This window comes from Archocentrus centrarchus, chromosome 7, assembly GCF_007364275.1.
Source record: "Archocentrus centrarchus isolate MPI-CPG fArcCen1 chromosome 7, fArcCen1, whole genome shotgun sequence".
In the NCBI taxonomy this organism is placed as follows: Eukaryota; Metazoa; Chordata; class Actinopteri; order Cichliformes; family Cichlidae; genus Archocentrus; species Archocentrus centrarchus.
The window spans coordinates 6241415-6262767 of NC_044352.1; the positions used below are offsets into that span (position 1 = coordinate 6241415).

A 21353-nucleotide genomic window follows, 5' to 3' on the forward strand; every position below is an offset into this window, starting at 1 on the left:
GGGGACCACAGATAATGAGAGCTGGGTCCCCGGCTACAACTCTGAGACAAACAGGAATCTACAGCAATAGAGGTTTGCAGTATCCAAGCTGAAGGCAGTGCATTAAGTTAGGAGGATTACCAGGAACATGCTCGCCCCACACCATCCCACAACCAATAACAAACTCCTGTTTTTAAAGTGGCAACCTCCGAACCTGAGCTGAAGCTAGTGAAGAACTTTCTTTAGTGACCACTTGAAACTGGCTCCAAAAACAATCCCAGCAGATGCCAATGTTAAAATATCCAATGTCCATCCAAAAGGATGGTTTCTCCCTTCATAGCAAAATTTTTTTTCAACTCATCTGCTTAGACACTATAGTTAGGGGTGTGGTTTCTTTAATTAAGGAGTATCCCTACACAGGCAGGTATAGCTGATTCCTCTCTGCAAGGCCTCACTTCTACAAACTGAAGTCACTGAACTGGATCTCTAGGCTGTCTAATTGAATTATCAGATTAATATTATGGTTTGCTGTGTGGTGCAGACCCCGTGACAACCTCTGTTTGCTAGGGAAAAATGTGTATTGCTGACTGGTTGGCAAATAGATGCTGGAGGTTGCTGGGTAAAATCAGCCACAAAGAGGGTACTGCATCAAAAACCTGTCATTGCTTTGGTTGCCACATTAGTAGTTTCCAAACGCCACTTACTGTTGAAGCAATAGCAAAACTTGAAACGGTGTAACACAAACTGGAAATGGAGAAAGTCTTCGTTCAAAGTAAAAGTTGCACCTTACCACTGCACTGCAGCCAATACAATTCAAAAGGTACAACTTTTACTTTGGTCTCCATTTCTCCATATCTGCGTTACACTCTTCACAGTTTCAGTACTGCTTGGCAAGTAGTTTGCAAGTGTTTACAGACAAGTTTGCATCTTTTATGTAAACTACTGCCAACCGTGACAACCTGCTAGCAATCAAAGCAATCGCACGGAGGTTTTTGGGGGAGGACCATATACCTCTTTGCTGTTACCAGGGGGTCCTTGACCGGTCTCTAGGCCCGCATGTGTGCCCCTCAATTTCACAGTGACTGCAAACAACCTCCAGCACCCAATGACACCTCTAGCAACCCACCAAAATTTTCACTTCACAACCGGTGGTTGCCAGATGGTAGCCAACCAATATGTGGGCCTGTGTGACTGAGGCCTTAGCATCTATTAGCAGGTACCTGTGTCTGTGTGCTGTATCTACAGTTTATGGACACGGTTAGGAGGGTGCTGAAAGGCTTAAAATGGGTATAGTTTTTTTTTATTCCTTAAAAGCAGAACTGCACCTTATATAGAAGGGTTGTAACAAAGAGAGAAACAAAATTATATTAATTATATTTCCTAAACTGAAACAATTAAAATAATATGGGGTATCTGTTGCTTTTGAAGACATTCCAAGTTGATACACATCCGCATTTTGCTTAATGACAAAGCTATTTTCACCACATGAAGCTTTCACTGAAACTCTTTATAGCTAAGTCCATGCCCACAAGGACACAGCCATTAAACTATAAGTCACTCGATTTACATTTTTTTTTTTCCATTCAAAGAGAAGCATGAGTTGAGAGCATTTATTACCCTTAACAAATGGCCTTCAGATGAGTAACAAAAAAAAATTGAAAGGAACAAAGATTGTAGCAAAATAAAGATTGATCAAAACGGAAAGAAAGAGGCCAGAATGAAAGCAGTAATCTCTTTTATACCAGCTATATCAGAGCCATTTCAAGGACATCCGAGATGAATTATGCAAGTGTAATATTTGGTGAAAAGAAATAAAATGAAAGCATTATAAAAGAGAGGGAAAAAAAAAAAAAGAAAAAACACATGACGGGATCAGAGAGAGCAGGAGGTGTACATATTTGGCAAGGTAGGTATGAAGATGGTGGGGAGAGATCTAGGACAAGAAACCCACCTATTTAAACAGGAGTGGCCATCCCCCTACTGTAAAATAAACAGTTCACAAAGGCAAAGACTTAGCTGCAGACAAGTCACTACCATCGCCATTGTGTTCTGTGCATTCTGCGGCTTTGCACTTCTCATCAAAAGCATACCAGGCAGAAAACTCATTTATCTTACAGCAGTCTTTTCCATCATCCTGCCCCGCCACCCACCCACCCACCCACCAAGGACAACCATCCTCCAGAACAGTGATTATCCTTACTAAATAGTTAACATGTAAAAACTATTCCACTGTTTTGACTAATGTTAGTGAGGTGTTGATGTCTAATTTATCTATGGCAACCTAACGATAGATCCGCAAGTCATCAGAAACCGCAGACACTGGAAATGTCTGTTGCATAGCCACATGTACAAAAAAAAAAAAAAAAAATTTCCATGCTCTTTAAAATTTACCTCACAGCTTTGGGCTGCATTTAAAATCTACATGACTTTAGTAAATTTGGAATAAATAGGAGAAGGAGAAACAAAGCAGGCATGGGTAGAGGAGAGATGATAGAAGTAAAGAAGACAAGGATGAGACACTGCGAGAAGGAGAATTGGAACAAGGAAAGAGGATGAACAGGGCAGGAAAGAGGAGATAAAAGTAAAGGCAAGGACAGGAGACAAGGATAGAGGGGATAGGTGGTACAGCACTTGAAAAATGATTTGATGAGGAGAGGACAGGAGACATGTACGGAGGAGATAAGAGAAGCAACAACAAGGAGACAGGAAAGGAGTTGGTGGTAGAGGAGGAAAAAAAAAAGGGGCAGATGACAGGAGAAGAGATAAAAGGAGAGTGGAAAAACATGAATAGAGGAGAAAGAAAAGAGTAAAAGCAGAATAACTGACTACAGCAGAATAAAGAAGAAGGCTAGAGGAGAGGAAAGCAGGTCCAAAGACAGCTGGAAAAGTTGAGGCACACCGAGACTGGTTAAAACCACACAATGAAGTGAATTAGAAGTCAAAACCAACAAAGAGATTAAGTGAGACCACCTTGTGGCTGACATAATTTTGAAGCATAATCCTGCTACTCAAAGAGTTCCAGCATTCAAGACAAAGGTCTGCACTTCTCCTCTGAGCTTTTCATTTCCTCTGCCACACTTTCCTTTTCTCTCTCTTGCTTGGTTCCCCCCCTTAAACCAAATCTTTCACTGTCTTCATTGTGTACACAAAATCCTAGTATGTGTCAGACCCTGACAGCCTTATCAGTCCGAGTATTAGCACTCACTTAAACCCTCACAACGGTGACCACATAATGGATGTTAAAGGTACAGTTCATCCCCAGAAATTAGACAGTTCTGGTGTGAACTGTCTCTTGACTTGTGAACAGCCAAAAAATACATTTGAAATTTATAACAGCCATGGCTCAAAAATAAAATAATGAATCCACAAATACTGCTGTGGCCACCTTCATGCATGTGTCATCTCTGGGAACACTTGCTTCCTCCTACAGCTCATATGCCTCTTTTCCACTAGTACCTACACAGCGCGACTCGACTGGGCACGGTCTTGTTTTCGTTCCACTACAATTGAGTACCACATCAATGTGGGTGGAGTCAACATAGCAACACGGGCAGTAGTCTCTTGACGTAATTTGTATGCGACTCAAAACACAACACAACAATGGATGAAATACAGGCAAGCTAACAGTAGCTAATGCCAGTTTAATATCGTCATCATGCATAAGTCCCCTGTACAGTGTTTTAATGGATGAAGGTTATCATTGTTAAGTATTAAAATATGCATGCTGTGTTCGCGTTTCAGATGGTTCTCTTGTTGCAAAACTACCGCTGCAAACCGTCAGTCTAGGCATTCAACCGAGCCTCCCAGTAGTTTGCGTGCCTCCATTTTCTTCCTGTCGGGTTTTAGAAATGGCGCGGTTGATTCTGGCGAAGGAGTCGCTCTCATGACTCAGCTAGTGACGACACTCCCTGACCAATCAGTGGCATGCTGTTCTTTGACGTCACATTTTCAGATCGCCTCACATTGTTTGGAACCCCAGCTGACTGGGTACTTAAAAAATTTTTTTTTTAAAAAGTACCTGGTACCTGGTACCAGGATCTAATAGAAAAGCCTACAAACTGTGCCGAGTCGAGACGAGACACGCCGAGTATGTAGTAGTGGAAACGCAGCAATAGACATGCATGTTAGGTAAACTGATGATTCTAATGGTTGTCTGTCTCTCTGTGTTAGCACTGCAGTAAACTGGCCAGGGCTGACCAGGGTGTATCCTGTGTCTCACTCATGACAGCTAGAATAGGCTAAAGTGTCATGGATAAAAGGATGCTTCCTTCTGGAAAAGCCAGATTCAAGGTCCTGTGTTTGTGTCTTTTGTATAAATCTTGGGGTAAGAAGAAAGAAAGATTAGGGGAATTATGGATATGCTGAATTCTTATTGGTTAAAAAGTTATCTTCGGTCTTTTCCTCGGCCGGCGCTAAGCTGAAGAACCAACAACAGCACAAACAAAATTAGACTAGCAAAAATTACCGGTTACCATCTGTTGCTTATTCAGGTTCGCTCAGGCCTCCCTCTCCCAGGCCACCACTTGCAGCTCTTTCAGAGGGACACCAAGGTGTTCCCAAGCCTCCCAAAAGACACAATCTCTCCATCGTGTTTTGGGTCTTCCCAGAGCTGCTCTACTCTGAGCTCCTCATTCCATCCCTAAGGCTAAGCCCAGCATATTTCTGCTGCTTGTATCCATGATATTTCACCTTCACACTTAGTGGTCTCTTTACCACAACAGACCAGTAAAGAGTCTGTAGGGATGTAATTAACTTTGTCAGTCTCCCAATTCCATCTTCCTCCACTTATCCAGAGGATACTGAGAGACTTGAACTCTTCCACTTCAATCCCGAGGCCAGGAATAAACGTGGCTTCATACTTGAAGGTGCCTATTCTCACCGAGTAACTTTGCAATCAACAGCCCAGCGCAACCTGGAGCTAATGGCTCAGTGACATTAAAAGCTGTTTCACATATTGTGACGTTGCCCCTTGTGGTAGTAGACAGCAACAATGTATAAACATAGACTGCAACTTGTTGCTACCTTGTCACAGTTGGTGGGTTGTAATTCAGTAGAGATCAAATAATTGCTATTCAATATTACTCCAGTCATGATTTCTAAAAAAAGAGACCCTGCTTCTGGGTTTTTCCACTGTATTCCTTAAGCACTTTGAGCACCATCAGTGCCATTAAGTTACATTATATTCAAGAAAAGGCAGAAATCAATGCAGCTAATATCTCCCAAACTGGGCAACTCGCATCAAAACAATATAGAGAGAATAAACAGCACTACAGGCTAAAGCAATGCACAGACAATTGACTTTGGGGTGAACTATCCCTTTAAGGCTAATTTTTGTTTCCCCATGAAAAAGACTAAGAAAGGGAGAGAAGAATAATGAAAGAAATTACTGCCGGACTGCCGAGTGGCTCATACTGCCAGGCCAGCCCAGCTGTGAAAACTTCCAAACACATGAGAAAAAGTAAAAGATTCCTTAGAGTCCCATTCCTCTACTTATTGAATTTTTACAACCTGGTGTGCTGCCAGGCACTTGGCTCCATCAACACGTTTCATGCCATTGCCACTCTGCGGTCCAGAAAAACAGAAAAGAGAGACAATGAGCAAGACGGCTGGCTGAATCATGCTCCTTACCCACACACTGGCCTTCCTCTCTGCTGTGCCAATGATAGACCTACCTGTAGCCCTGTGGCTACTTTTTGAAGTAGAACAAAGGTGTTATAGACCTCCACTGCAAACAGGTGGGAATAAAGATCTGTGATATCTCTGATGACACAGTTGTGCCAACAATGAGTTCCATTCAAGCAGCCACCACTTTAATCTGAATCATAATCAGATTGTGTATAAAAGGTGCACATAGTCAGAGAAACGTCACCCTGTTTCTACAGCCAGAAGTTTGCTTATCTGGGAGAGAGTGGGGTACTAAGTTATCAGATAACACTAGCAAACTTAGTTATAAAGATGCATCACAAACTGTACGGCTGAAACACACAGATACACATACATGCCAATCAGTGCCAAATATCAGACTAAAGAAATAAAACTTCACTCACCAATCTGAAGCACAAACTTCTCTCCAACCTCACAACAAGCTATATTATTTGTAAAGTGATTCCATTACAAAGGCACCAACAGCACAAACACAGCAGAAAGGTTCAGTTTAGGGAATCTAATTAGTGGAGATGTGGCCTATGTGACACCAACAGGCTACAGATGCCTGGGTTTGCGCAACACCTGTCAAAGTGTTTGGTTGTCTATCTTGGTTTTGTGTCTATGTCTTAAAAATCAGCTGTTTCTCTAAATCAGATTTAAATGAAAACAAAATAAACCCATTATGCTCATTTCCAACACTATATTTTTAATAAAAAAAATTGCTGGATATGTGCTGCAAATATAAGCATAACAAGAGATATTTTAAGTTTATTCTTTGAGTATATTAGCAAAAAAGACAAAAAAAAAAATAGATCAGCTAAGTCCATCAGGGTATCTGTTTTTAATTTTGTTTTTTTAAACTAAAGCTGCTTTTTTCAGACAGTGGGTAATTGGCTGTGATACACCACCGTGTCAGAATTATTTTGAACTATGAACCATGCAAAGCTAGTGTGGTAGCAAGCAAGAATAAAAGCATGGAGCTGACAATTAGCAAAGTAGGTCAACTTTAGGCAGCAATAAACAGTTTGTTTCAGACAGTGGATGACCTGAGAGGCTACACAAAGGCCCTGTATAAGATAAATAAACTGCAAATAATTTAAAGCTAGTCTGGTACAGTCCAAAAAAAAAAAAAAAAAAAAAAAGCAGCCTTAATTTTTGCTGGTCTGACTGTAAACTTGAGTGAAAATGTATACACCAAATGTTTTACGAGAGATGGTTTTCTTTATTTATTTAGACCACTAGCACAGGACTATTATGTCTGCTTATTATGATGGCAGTTAAATGGTTCCCATGTGGAAACCATTCTACCACATCTAGCAACCTGATGGAAGTTTAGGAGATCCCATTCAGATTCATGCGCAGATAAAAACTTGGTGTATTGCCCTGCTTGTGTGCTTAAGCTCTGAGAGCACACTTGGCAAACTGTTGCATCATCCCAGACTCTGATGCAGCAGAAAGACAGGAAAGCAAAACAGACCCAATTCCTTTACTGTAAGTCGGCTGTTTATCTTGTTAATGGAAGTGATGTGTGCAGGACTCAGAGGAAAATTCCTGAACTTATGTCACGAAGCAATCTGCAAAAACCCTCCAAAGGTGACCCAAATCCCGTCACGGCAAGATCATACAAGGGCTGAGACAAAATCATTCAAATTCAAGTGGTTGTGTCTGGAGCTTTCCCCGAACTTTAGAGCGCCTTAAGCGCGGCTGTCAACAAAGAGGGATTTGGTACAGAACAGGCAGTTGAAGGATCTTGTAAAAGTACAGAACAAACATGGTGGAATGTCAACAACCGCACAGAAGAACAAGCTACAGAAAAGCCACACTGTAATCTGTCCCATTCAAAAGGCATATGCTCAAAAAACCACACTCGACGTGTTTTCACATACTGTACATCTCCCAAAAGAAGGAACATAAACAATAGGCAAATACTTCAACCACTTATAAACTAGTATGCCACAGCATTATACTTCTGAAAACAGTGTTAAATACGCATATAGACATCATCTCCTGAATCATTTCATGAACTGAGGACATAAGATGGTGATATATAAAGAAAAGTTTTGCTTTTGAGGAGGCAAAACATAAAAAATGATCACTAAAAAAAAAAAAAAAAAAAAAAGGGGGGTGCTTTTTTTAATCATCTCACATAAAGTTGAGGTCTGTGGTAGAGCTGCAGTTAATGATTTTAATCAACTGTTTGATTTCCCTGCAGTCAGAAATAGCTTTTTTTTTATAAGAAGGCTGACACCTTTAGTTATTTTGCCTTGTCTGGGTAGCAGTCCAAAACCAAGAGATTTGGTTTCGTTTTTGAGATTTGAGAACCAGGAAAATTTAAATGTTTTGTAGCATTGCTGCTTCTCTTCCAGTGGCTACAACAATAATTCACTTATTTAACATGTACTATGCAACTTTCTTTCCCCATGTATTAGACACTGTTCATTGCCAGTGTTTGAATGAATTATGTTACTAAGGACGGCACAACACAAACACCAGCACAAACTCCAAACACCGTTGTGGCTTCAGATAGTATTTGTCCAGTGACAACATTAGCAAAGAAGCAATTTAATGATAATTGCTGGGGGGGGTGTCAGTAATTTGCTGATGTTAGCAAGTGAGCTAATATTAGCCAGAGGCTAATACCTGACACACATGGGCAGTGGGACTACCCACATGAATTTGGTGTCTTATGACTTAAGTTGTAAGTTTTATGACAGTGTCCACTTGGAGATTGTGCTCAAAACCCCCTCTACTCAACCTTAACCCTAGTTTAAATGTGCACAAAATTTGATGACTATTACTTTGGGTTCTTGAATTATCTAACAGTGTCTGCTGGGACATTGTATTTAAAACCCCCATACTGAACCCTAAACCCTTAACCCATACACAAAATCTGCCTTTGCTCTTCAACTGTTACACAGAAATTAAGTTGGAAAATAATAATAATAATAATAATAATAATAACACAATAACATTTTTCCACTAATCTGAAACCAAAAGCACTGAACGCAGATAACTCCCAGTGTTTCCAGACATGTCTGAGCAATCCTTTAATCAAGAAAGAAAGAAAAACAAAGGCCTTCTTACCGTGCCGCTCACCCTGACGTCATAAAGTCGACCCCAGTCATCCTCGTGGCTGTCAACCATCATCATACTATCATCCTCCTCCAGGAACCACTCGGCCTGCAGGTCGACCTTCACCTCCTCCCCCATTGAGTGCATCCCCACAGCGGGGAAGAGCCCTTCTGCCGACACAGGAACTTCTACTGAACCCACCTGGAGAGGAGATGGGTGTAAAGAAGTCCTGAGTAAACAACACTGCTGAGCCTATATGAAATAAGCTTGTTATTATTTAAATTAAAAACACCTACCTCTTTGCCATTTTTGGTGAAAAAGACTGTTGTGATACCTGCTTCTATATTTTCTGAGTGTATTCCACAGCCTATGCGATCACCACGAGCACATTTTGGGCCAAACTGCTGCCCCACAGGGTTGCCATTATATAACCTAAATGGAAAGAAGAGATAAAAATCTTTATAAGAAAAGTCCAAGCTAATTTAAATTGCTACAGCTTGACTACTAAAGCTAAATTTATACTTGCAGACTAGGAATACTTTGTAATCTTGTACACCTTTCATCCTGCAAACATTGAGCTGCCACAGCTGTCGCACTCTACCACAAAATAGGTAAAAGAATGCAAAAATTCAGTAATGGAAGCCAGACAAGACAAAACCTCCCATTATCTCACTTAACGTGAAAGGAAATTAAAAATATGTAAACACAATTACTTTGAGGCATATAATTACAGCTGATTGTGGCGTGATAATTGGCCACACATCTGTTCGGTGTTGAAATTTAGTATCATCAGGTGAAATAAGATGCTGACACATGAGGCAGGTCCTGAGGAGAAGTGTAGTGCTTTTGAATGTAAGCCACGTGCATAAATCTGACACACAGGATTTACAACACAAGGCGAGCAAAGATGGAATGTAAAACATTTAATTGCTTGTGCTCCTTTATCATGAGAACCTGCTGCTTATCTAATATTTTAAAAGTTCAATTCAATATGTGGCTTTCAAATATTCATTCAACAAACACAAACAATCTGAGAATATAGGCTGGAGCTACTTCTGCTAAACTTACTTTGTGCTACTATTAAAATAGTCCCCCAAAACAAAGCATCAACAAATGAACAAATGGGGATGGTGTATGTTTCTTACTGAATCAGTAAGAAACGGCCAAATCTAAACAGTAATATAAGGAATTATTGGAATAGTTATATGTGAATGCAGCAGCCAAACTGTGCAAGAAACCACCGCTGCCCTGTAGCGTATAGACGACTGCGGTTTGACTTACTTGCCGTTGTCAGCGTGGTAAGCTACAGAGTATGGCAGCCAGCCAGGCTGGTGGTCCAGCCTGTAGAATTTAGGCACCAGGCCCACAGCAATGGTCCCCCTCACTCCTGTGTCCACTATGGTCACCTACACACACAAACACGAGTTACAGTTCATTTAATCCAATGTGAAATGGACTTAAACGGTGCTTTTCTACTCTCAGAACTCAGTGCATTTTACTACAAGTAACATTCACCCACACACAAACACACGCAGCGCTTCACTCTACGCCTTTAAGCACTTTCTATTATGAGCCCACTTACACGCCAATAAATCCAAGTGTTCTTGCCCAAGCACACTTTAACATGTAGAGTGGAGGAGCCAGGGATAAAACAACCAACCTTCCAATTAGTAGGCAACCTGCTCTACCTCCTGAGCCACAGCGGCCACTGAAACACTTTAGTTTTGCTGACTTGTGTGGGTGAAAAGGAAAAAAAAAAAAAAAATGTTTTTAAAGCTGGGAACTAAAATTAGAACCACAAAACTTAAATTTTACTATGGCTAACTTACACCTTTAATGGAAAACTCAACATAGGAAATGAAGCCTTTCAGTAAACCTCTGAAAAATACAGTATTACACTCAAATTTTTACATAATGTCCTGTTTTAGATTTTTACTTATTTATTGAGACATTTTTTGATATTTTAATCCACCTCATTGTGGGACAAAATGCAAAAAACAAGCTAAAGTCCAAAATTTTATTTTTTTACTTTTAATGTTTATGTATAAAAATGAAGAATAAAATATAAAAACGACCTAAATTTATAAGCTAAAATGCCAATACAGCCTAAAACATTAATAAAAGTCAGTGGTTTTAGTTGATTCTGCAGCTGATTCCAGGAGGAAGGGGCTGCAAATTTGAACGCTCTTTCCAAATTCAGTGCGTGTATTCTATCTTCTCTATGATCCCGTGTTGGTGTCTGTTGGCGCAAGTGTCTTTGGCTATGCAGAGCGAAGGACTATTAGCATGAAAGCAATGCAGGCGGTGCTTGCATCCAGTCCTCCAAAAAAACAAAACGTGTATAACCCAACAGCAATGACACTATGCACAGGTAAAATTCTACCTTGCACCAGAATTTATATTCCATATGCTACCAGCAAAACCTTAAGGAAAAAATGCAAAGGTAGTTTCATCTGCTCTCTTATTTCCCAAGGGTCAGCACCGCGGATGGATCCACATGTTTGAGATTACACAGATTTTACGCCGGATACCCTTCTTGACGCAAACCCTCCCATTTATCCAGGCTTGGGACCGGCACTAGGGAGCCTCTACGTTTGTGTCTCCTCCTAGCCTCGAACCAGGGATTTAGCAGGAATAACTTGCTTGAAGTAATTGTTTCCTGTATGACTTTATCAGTCTCTCACATCTTTGTTGAGGAATTTTAGCTCACTCTTCTTTACAAAGTTGCTTCAGTTCATTGAGGTTTGGGGGCATTTGATTACGCACGCCTCTCTTAATGCCTCACCACAGCATTTCCATCGGGTTGAGGTCTGGACTTTGACTGGGCCACTGCAACACCTCGATTCTTTTCTTTTTCAGCCATTCTGTCGTAGATTTGCTGCTATGCTTGTCACTGCCCTGTTGCATGATCCAATTTTTCCCCTAACTTTAGCTGTCAGACAGATGGCCTCACATTTGACTCTAGAATACATTGTTATACAGTCAGATCAATGACTGCAAGGTGCTGTGGCTGCAAAACAAAACCATTAGCCCTCCACCGCCGTGCTTGACATTTGATGTGTGCCAATTGTACTGATATGCCGTGTTTGGCTTTCTCCAAACATAGTGCTGTGCATTATAAACAAACATCTCCACTTTGGTCTTGTCTGTCCAAAGGACATTGTTCCAGAAGTCTTGTGGTTTGTTCTGATGCAACTCTGCAAACTTAAACCATGCTGTCATGTTCTTTTTAGAGAGTTTTTTTCCTGGCAACTCTTCTAAACAAGCCATTCATGTTAAGTGTTTTAACATTTAATGCTCTGCACCCCATAACAGCACAGCCATCTGCTTTGCGTTTCCCCGTAATGGTCGCAGACAGCCACTGTGTTACTACTACTGCTTGTATGTAAAAACATTTCTGTACACACTGCACTTTAACATATTTGAATAATTTCAACCCTAAGCAATATATCAGGAATAAAGCACAGATACGTGTCAATTAAAATATTTTGCAGTATTTTACGTTTTTAACCCTGAGTCACCTCAAATGCTCTGATCAGTAGTAAATGCAGCCCCTCAGTCCACTGTTTGAAATCAGCTGTTTACCTGAACTTTTCTCTCGGTAAGCGGTGCTGTTTTTGCCAGTGTTAGCCACTGTTAGGGTTAGGGTTAGGCAAACCAGCAGCAAATAAACTCTCATACAAAGTGAGAATGTAATCAAACTGTTAATCAGAGGCAAAGTGTGCTTTTTAAGTCACTCAAACCTAATGTTAACTGGCATAACATTAGCTTTTAACCAGATGTTGTTGTTTAGCCGGCTTCTTGTCAGCTGTCCTGAGACGGGAGGTCTGGTCTGCTGACAGTAACTAACTGTGACAATATCGGTAATAAATAAGTTTATATACGTTTCTTACGTTAAACCCCTGACTTGAGTTGAGATGAGGCTTGAGGTGAGAAGGAAGAGGATAAGGTGGAGATGAGAGATGAGAGAGCAGATGAACAACAGCAAGAGGAGAAAGAGGTAATGAGTAAGAGAAGATGAAAATGTACTGTAAGTGTACAAATCTTAAATGGTTATACATAGTTTAAAAGAGCTATTTGTGATCTTTAAATTAAAACTAAGTTATAATTGGCACTTTTCCCTTTCTTTCATGCCAACCCTCTATTAGGGTATAGAACGTTGGCATGCTAAATAAGGTCTTTAGAGTCTGAGATGTAACTCTTGGGAATTTTGCACTTTCTCTGAGCACTGTACAGTTTGACTTTGAGGTAAATTTGTTGGGGTGTCAAATCCTTGGAAGATGCAATAGCTTTGTGTTAACACATCTGAATGCTCTAGATCCGTAAAATGCCAAAGCTTCTCCTTTTTATAGAGGTCCTCACACTTGCTGATGATCAATTAATCAAGTGTATTTGATTAGCAGCAGCTGGCTACTACTTACACCCTTAATTCCTGCAGTAAGGGTGTACTCAGTTTTTCACAAAACTCTACACCGTCCTGTGAAAAACTTTTTTTTTTTTCCCCCACATGACTGTAAATGTTTGGTCATATTGCCCAGCATCAAAGGTTATGCAATCCTGTACAAGAAAATAGCCCCATCCAGCATATATCTGTATCTTCTCTGTTCTTTTGTTGGTTTTAAGTTATTTCCTTCTTCCCACCTGTCTCTCTCGGTATATCAACATGTGAAACCAAACTTCTTGGGTTTCCCTTACTAAAGATTTCTGGTCTGATTCCTTTCCAATCTGGCACTTGAAAGATTATACACTATATCCCTGGTTTGTTAAAAAGTACATTCTTGGCTGAGGCAGATTACCACTTCTGCACTGTTGAAATATCATTTGTGTCTGTATGATATAAATAAAAAGCTACAAAAACATGTTTGATGACTAAGATTAGGAAAGAGCAAGAATGTGCACATGATGTTCCGTAAAGTTGTGATAGTTTTGACTTTTTCAAATAAATCTATTAAACAAGTGGAATACTGCAGATGTTCAGCCTTGGCTGAAAGAGGAGTGATGATGATGAGAAGTGGAGAGAGTGCAGCAGTACTGACAACAGAGCTGAAATTGATTCTTTGTGAAAGCAGAAAGAAGGGGAAACACGAGGATAGCAGTGACGCAGACATCCAAAGAAGCCCGACCTTTATCAGAATAAGTTCTCCCGAATTTTGAGATATCTGGGGAACTGACAACATGTGCGTCACAGAGTGGAGAATAATGTAGCGTAAACCTCTGGGTAATGACCAAAGTAAAATCCACTAAATGTCAAAGAAATCCATCAGCCTCCAAATGTGATTCTCGTTTCAGCATAAACGTTATTATCATGAAGATTTTCCTTCCAGGGGAGAAGAGAGAGGTCAGATGTGAGTTTGACATCAGATTTAAGAGAAATGTCAAATCTGGCACATATCAGGGACACCTCACAGCTACAATAAATAATGTCACAAAGCATGCTGTCAGCCTGCATAGAGTTTCAGTCAAGGAATGTTTTAACATATATGCGAAATGGTGCGTCTCATCTCAAGAAAAGAACATCTGAAAAGAAAACTGGAAGAAGTGAATCATTTTCAGAATCATTTTCAGAAGTGAATCATTTTCATGGTATTGCTTTAGGGTCCTGTCTTAGTATATCTGCAGCCCAGCAGAAAGAGACCAGTTTGTTGACGTATAAATTGATTTGCTCGTCATGCATCGCTTTGCAGCTGACGTCTGGTTGCTAGTGGACATTCCAGCCTCCCTACTGCGTCAGTAACCTTTTAACATATATACCGCTCCCTTGTATGTCAATTATTGGTATCCGACTCTTCCATCAGTACTCTTCATATACAATCCCTCACCTCAAAGTTGATTTTAAGTTTAACTCAGCACCTGTAAATCCTGTTATTTCACCTTGTGGTGCCACAGGTCATTGAATTTCTTTGACCTTTCGTGGTCTCAGGTCACCACATGCATTCCAACAGGACCAACAAGTTCAGAAAAACAAGTTCTTGGAACTCCCTCAGGGTAATTGCTGGCTAAATACTTCCCTGAAGAAATACAGACCCTCAAGGGCGATTTTTTTTTTCCTTACCCATGTGGATGCTGGACTTAGGACTATGGATATGTGCAACTATTAATGTTAAGTATAGTCTACTAATAAAATATGCAATATTATTAAAGATTAAGACACCCAATTTTATATATATATTATATATGAAAATTTGCTATTTGTGGGCTGGTAGGGTGGTAGGGGAAGAACGTTATGTTGGACACTGCCTAACTGGCTTCAACAGTCTTGTGTGCGGTGGCCAGACAGATGGTCCGACTATAGTCTGTGGTGACTGTGTCCACCCCAAGCTACCCCTTGGCTCTGTCCATGTCTGCAAGGATGACAACTATCAAAAGGGACTGACGTGCCAGCTTTGCTATATAAAAAGTATAATAATCTCTCTGCCGCTAGTCTGAATGCCTGCCCGTCTGCTGAAAAACACTGGTGTGGTAGACTAATCTCTGCACTCAGAGATACCCACCTAACCCACACCCCATCCCTCATTCCAAAGCAGCTGGGACATTTTTGAGGTAGTGGTTTTGCACTGGTGAACTGGGACTGTAGGGGGGCACTGAGAATTTAATATGAAGTTGAGAAAATTGTCAATGATGGGATTCCAGGGGATAAAATTGCCGGCTGGATGGAAAAGCAATCGTGGGCACAACCAGGGACGGTGGTATGTGGACAATCATATAGTGAATAACTCCTCCTTCCAAAGGACTAACAGTCCACTGATTTTACAATGATCATCCATTTCTGTTGGATTTAAATCGCACAAGAAGAAAGCAAGAGAACAAATAAATCCTGAAACTCAGGATGCAATAAAACAATGCTGACTTGCAGCATCACTATCAATGCGCCTTACCTCAAAGTAGCAATTTCCTTTTGATAAAGGCCGGCCAGCCACATAGCATCCCACTTCTTCAGAGTTCCCTTGGTAACTAAAGAGGAGAAATTACAGGTTAACAATGGGTGATTTCTAGTAATTGCTGTATGCACAGTCAGAAAGAATACATCTCATCTCACAGAAAGTCCTCTTGATTTTGATCAAAAGACACACACCGATATGAAAGACAAGATGGACATTACAATGCTATTAATAACAAGGAAGGCAGATGCAGAGATTCTGTTTTTTTTTAATACAAATAAACTGCACACATTTAATAAATGCAGCTGTTTCTGCCCCTTTTGGACTTTCTTTTGAGATTGTAATTCTCTTTGTGTTTAATAAAGGGAAGTAGATCATTGTTGATTTATTTATTTTGCCATTATTTTTTAAAAAACAAATAAATATATCCATGATGAACAGTTTCTGCAGACAGCAATACACTTCTGTAGAATCAAATCAATCCTGTTTGGAAAAAAGAAGAATTTGCAAGTTAACCCTTTAAGACTGAACCTATCGCTGGCGTCAGAACGTACTTCAAAAGTGCCACCATTCGCGGACTTCTGGCAAAAATTACCACAATAACCCCTATGTTGGATGCAAAGCACAATTTCTCAGCTTTCAGGAACAGTTTGAATTGTTCCAATAGGCCAAACGGTCGCATAATTTCGGTAATTCAAAGTACAGTTGATCTGATGTCGCAGTGGCGATAAGCTCCGTGTCGACCAGCTGTTCACGGAAAGTAAGGGCAGGTAACGGGTGCTTCAGCGGCAATCGCTGGGTGTTAGAGGGTTAAACGTTATACAAATAAATTGGACACCTCTCATACTTCAGGTTTTTCCTGGCTCAAATAGCACACATAAGTACAGTGGGTCTACATATACTGTACACTCTTAAGGAAAAGAGTGAGCTTTGTCGTGTTATCCTGGTGGAAGCAGGGACCCAAAGTGTGAAAATATCCCCCACACCAATACCCCACCACCAGCCTGGAACATTGACACAAAGCATGATGGATCCAAACTTTCTCGTTGTTTACCCCAAATTCTGGCACTACCATCCGAATGCTGCAGCAGAAATGGAGACCAGGCAACATTTCATTGTCCAATTTTGGTGAGCAAGTGGGAATAGTAGCCTCTGTACCTACTGAAGTGTCCAAGCAGTGCATTTTATATGGCAGAAAACCCTGTGTTTAGAGAGGACAGGACAAGCCTGCTAAAACTTTCACGTCAGGAAACTTCTTGTGTCACCAGTGTTGTTTTGATAATAAGATAAGATAAGATAAGATAAAACTTTAATGATCCCACGACGGGGAAATTTGCGCGTTACAGCAGCTCAGTACAGAAAACTAAAAATAGAATAGAATAAAATAAAATAGAAAAACACTATACACATATACATAAGCACTATATACAGAAAATATATAGAAAATATTAATGTGCCATGCATAATGGTTGTACTGGTCCATTTTCTTCACTATTTATCCATCTTAGGGTCATGTGGGGGCTGGAGACTTTCCCAGGCTTATGTTCTGCATTAATAAACTGAGAAAAAATTAAACTGCTAATTGATAATTGTTCTTAATGTGCCATGCATCAGTAATTACAAGAGGTTCCTAAGGTGTAAGCAATATAAAATAAAACAGTCATCTTTCCACCCAGTCCAACAAAGCTAAATAATCAGTTGACTCGCCAAACAGGGGAGTTTTAGAACCCGCAGACCTGAGTGTGTCTCCATCCTTCTGCAGCCTCATATATCGCTCCTGTGCTGGTCGACCATCTCCAATATCTCTGACTCGACGCCTCAGATTCAGGAGGCATCTGTGGTGCAGTACATTGATGTCATCCATCTGAGTAAAGAAAATGAGGCTGTTAAAAATAAGCATACTATGATCACGTACAACAGGCTGTTTAATATTTACTGTCAAACCAGACAAGCCAATCTGTTGCCTAACAGGAAAACAGCTTGAACGAAGCTGGCTCTCGTTTCTAGCCCTAGACAAACAACTACAATCCTTTTAAATCACCGATAACAGATCTCCATCCATCCATGTTCTTGCACTGAGTTGCAGGGCAATACTCGGTGCAAGAGAAACTCAGACCTCCCTCTCCCCTGCCACCTCCTCCAACTTATCCAGGCATACAGGCCAGTCGAGAGATCTCCCCAGCGTGTCGGCCCCGGGGCCACCTCCCAGTAGGACATGGCCAGAACACCTCACCACAAAGGCACCCAGGAGGCATCCTAGTCAGATGCCCGAACCACTTCAACTGGCTCCTTTTGATCTCATTTTAACAAATACACCATTTAAATACTCCAAATTACCACAGCTCTTCTGCACATTTTTTTTTTACAATGTACTTAATAAACATGTACCTATAAATTGTTTTAGAACACAACAGCACTCCAATCCTTGGCTCTCATTGTAAAAGATGACAGCAAAAAACACTCACCAGTCACCAAACTGATCAAATTTCAGTAACAAATTAAACTGCCTCACACTTATTAGAATAGCCAAATGGAATTTTCTTTCCATCACTGATGCATCAGATGCATCACTGGAAATGCATCTGAGTCCTGAAATCTTGAATAGTAATCCCTTTACATTACTCAACACATAATTAAAAAATGAAATATCTGCAAAGCTTTTAATCATTATTTGACTTCATCCTGAGACATGTTTTTTTAACCAGCTGTGTTTTAACATGAATATTATCTCTAGGTCCCACAGTTCTTCACATGACCTAATTGCTGTTCTTATAGTTTATATACTTGACAATATTTGCAACAGGTAAAATTCCAAAAATCTGGAATGCTACACAGGTTTTCCCATTACATTAAGGGTGGAGGGCCAAAGCTAATTTCAGCTGCTCCCTTATTCACAAGGGGTCACCACAGTGGGTAGCTCTGCATATGCAATTTGGCAGATTTTTACACCGGATGCCTTTCCTGACACAATTCAAAAGGGATTTGTGTCTCCTCCTGGGATCAAACCGGGGATCTTTTGCTGGTTAGGCAAATATGTAAACCACTTCACTATAGAGCCAACAGCTGTCATCTTGAGGGCTTATTTAATCAAGTCTAGCCTGCCAGTTTCAGTTAAGCCCTTTCTCACATTGGTGAATTTTATACTATTTAAAATTTTCAACCAGAGGCTTCCAGACCTCTGATAGAGGATTTTGACAGTTTTGTGCAGTATTGTTGTTTCTAGGTGTTCCTAGATAGAGCTCAGATGGTCTGCTTGGAATGTTTGGGAGCCACTCTTCCAGTTTGGGGATGACAGCTCCTAATGTGCCACCACTGGGACTACTTTGGACTTCACATTCCACATCTGCTCCAGTTGTTCTTTAGCCCCCTGGTACTTCTGAATCTTTCCGCGTGTCTTCTTTCTGATGTCACTATCAGATATGATTGACACATCTATCACAAATGAGGTCACCTGCTCCTTGTCAACAGCTTGATGGACAGTAACTGCTACTCTGTCAGTCTGGAACCTGGAGTCCCACAGGATCTTAGCCCTATCATTCTCAACCACCTCCAGAGGTGTCTCCCATCGGGATTTCCAATCCATATGCAGCACAAGCATTCCTGTGCACTACCCCGGCCACTTAGTTATGCCTCTCAGTGTACACTGGCCCACCTTGCATCTTCCAAACTGCTACTACTATGTGCTCAACTGTCTCTTTGCACAGCCTGCAACTTGGGTCCTGTCAGCCGGATAGTGTAGCGGTAATATCACCATACTTGTAATACCAGATTGGAGGACAAGCAAGGGACATACAGCTAAACCCATGCCGGCTCAGATATCACCCAGCTTAACAAGGTCTTTGTCAAATGCTGGGAAACCAGGACATACTGATGAGAAGTGGACTACTATAACAAGATACAAGTGGATATATACTACAAAGCACAGTGTAAAAGTATTTACCCTATTCCTCATTGTTTTTTTTTTTGTTTTGCACATTTGTCACACTTACATGTTTCAGATGAGACAAATTTTAATATGAGATAAAAAAAAAAAAAAAAAAAAAAAAAAACACCTCAGTAAATACAAAATGTAATTTTTAAATGACGATTTAAAATCTACCTGGCCCAATGTGAAAAAGTAACTTAACGGCCTGTTTAAGGTCACAGCAAAGCATCTCCATTGGATTTAAGTTCAGACTTTGACTAGGCCACTCCAAAACCTTCATCATCTGCACCAAGGAGGTTATGTTATTCATAATGTTTGCATACATGTCGTTCAGTCTGTAAACACAATAGCTCAAAAAGTTTCAAATAAATTCTGACAAAACTTTGTAGGGGTGTAGAGTGAGGTTATATTAAAACCCAGTCAAATTTGCCTCGCATCCACCAAGGTCTTCAAGGACAATTTCATGATTTATTGGTTGAAAGTTGACAAAAAAAGCCTTATAACTTAGAAACTATGATTCTTACAGCTGCATTGTGTACTGTCAACATATGTATAAAGATTTAAAATATGTCACATCTGACCTCTAACCTCCTTCTTCACACAGAGCCAGGTAGGTTTGGATAGCTTTTCCCCCTTAATACTTTTGTACAGCACTGTATCCACTTAACATTATTAAACCGGCAGTCAATCAAACTCAATATTTACATACATCATCCGGATTTATCATCTACTCTCTATAACCATTTAATGAGCTATTAAACATGTATCTGCACAAAGAAACAGGCACCACAACGCTGAAAGGTAGTCAGCATAAACAGTAGTTATAACGCATTAAATGCATGTTTCCAGTGACTCCACAGGATAAATAAGATAAGCTAAAAATCCAAAATAAAAACGTAAAGCTTTCGCCGCCACGCTCGTGAGAAGGGGGCGTGCCGATGTTTACATCTGTCAACCAGCTGCGGCGCTAACGACGAAGCCAGATTTAAGTTGAACTGACGGTCAAACAGGTAACTTCTGTCCTGTCAGCCGAAGGTTACAGGTTAGAAACGATTAAACAAGCCTTCAAAATAACACACATCAGCTCACCAGACGGAGAAGGAGGAAAAGCGTTTGAATTTAGCCAGGAAGCTAAACGCAGGTTAGCGTCATTAGCGGCTACTGCGATAGCCTCTTTACGCTTCGCCGGAAAGCACAGAAAACAACGAGAGGCTGTCCCTTGAAGCCGGAGAGCGCCGTTTTGCGTCAATATAGCCGTCATTTCCGATAACTCATTTGCTAACCTGCTATCTAGGCGGTAAATGAGGCAGAAACTCACTTTCGTCCATCAGCTATCCATCCATCAGCGACACAGTTGTGCAAACTTTGGGAACGGCGCTTCCCAGTGACGTCACACCCCTTTCGCTAAACGGGCCAATTGCAGTGAGCTTTGAGAGGTGGTGAGAAGCCACTCGGCCAATCCCGTCTCCGAGATGTATATAGCGGCTTGTCTTTGGCACAATTCATTATATTTATGAGTCCCTCATCACACAGTTTACACTCTGTAAACTTCACTTCTGTTCTGTTCTTCTATTTCATTATCCCAAACTTAAATATTACTATAAATATGAATTAGGCAGTTTGGGTCCCTCAGGAAGGGTCCAAGGGGGATATGTCCCACTCCCTACCACAGGGTTTGTGTGGAAGAAGTGGCAGCAGAGAGAGACACTTTCTGAGCCAGCTGGGACAGACCTGAACTTTTTGGAGGAATCAAGTGAGGGAAGAAATTGTGTTGAGCCTGCCTGAAGGAGGAAAAATGAATAATCCAGGGCACTGTGGAAAACAGAGCCCCCGTCGGTCTGGCAAATGTCTTG

The 21353-nt window shown here is 40.7% G+C and overlaps 1 protein-coding gene across 2 annotated transcripts in view; it reads right to left on the reverse strand.

Annotated features, from left to right (window-relative positions):
* The window catches only part of spryd3 (SPRY domain containing 3), a 77170-nt gene extending 56280 nt beyond the window's left edge, over positions 1–20890 (reverse strand). Inside the window, exons 1-6 of one of the 2 annotated variants that reach the window (XM_030734834.1) lie at positions 20819–20890; positions 17312–17439; positions 15573–15648; positions 9979–10103; positions 8994–9129; positions 8710–8898 (exon numbers count right to left, since the gene is read on the reverse strand). In XM_030734834.1, the coding sequence (XP_030590694.1) occupies positions 8710–8898; positions 8994–9129; positions 9979–10103; positions 15573–15648; positions 17312–17439 (654 nt within the window). In that variant the 5' untranslated portion in view covers positions 20819–20890. Of the gene's footprint in view, positions 1–8709; positions 8899–8993; positions 9130–9978; positions 10104–15572; positions 15649–17311; positions 17440–20783 lie in introns of both variants that reach the window. The other variant, XM_030734835.1, reaches the window with a different exon arrangement.
* Positions 20891–21353: the final 463 nt, after the last annotated feature.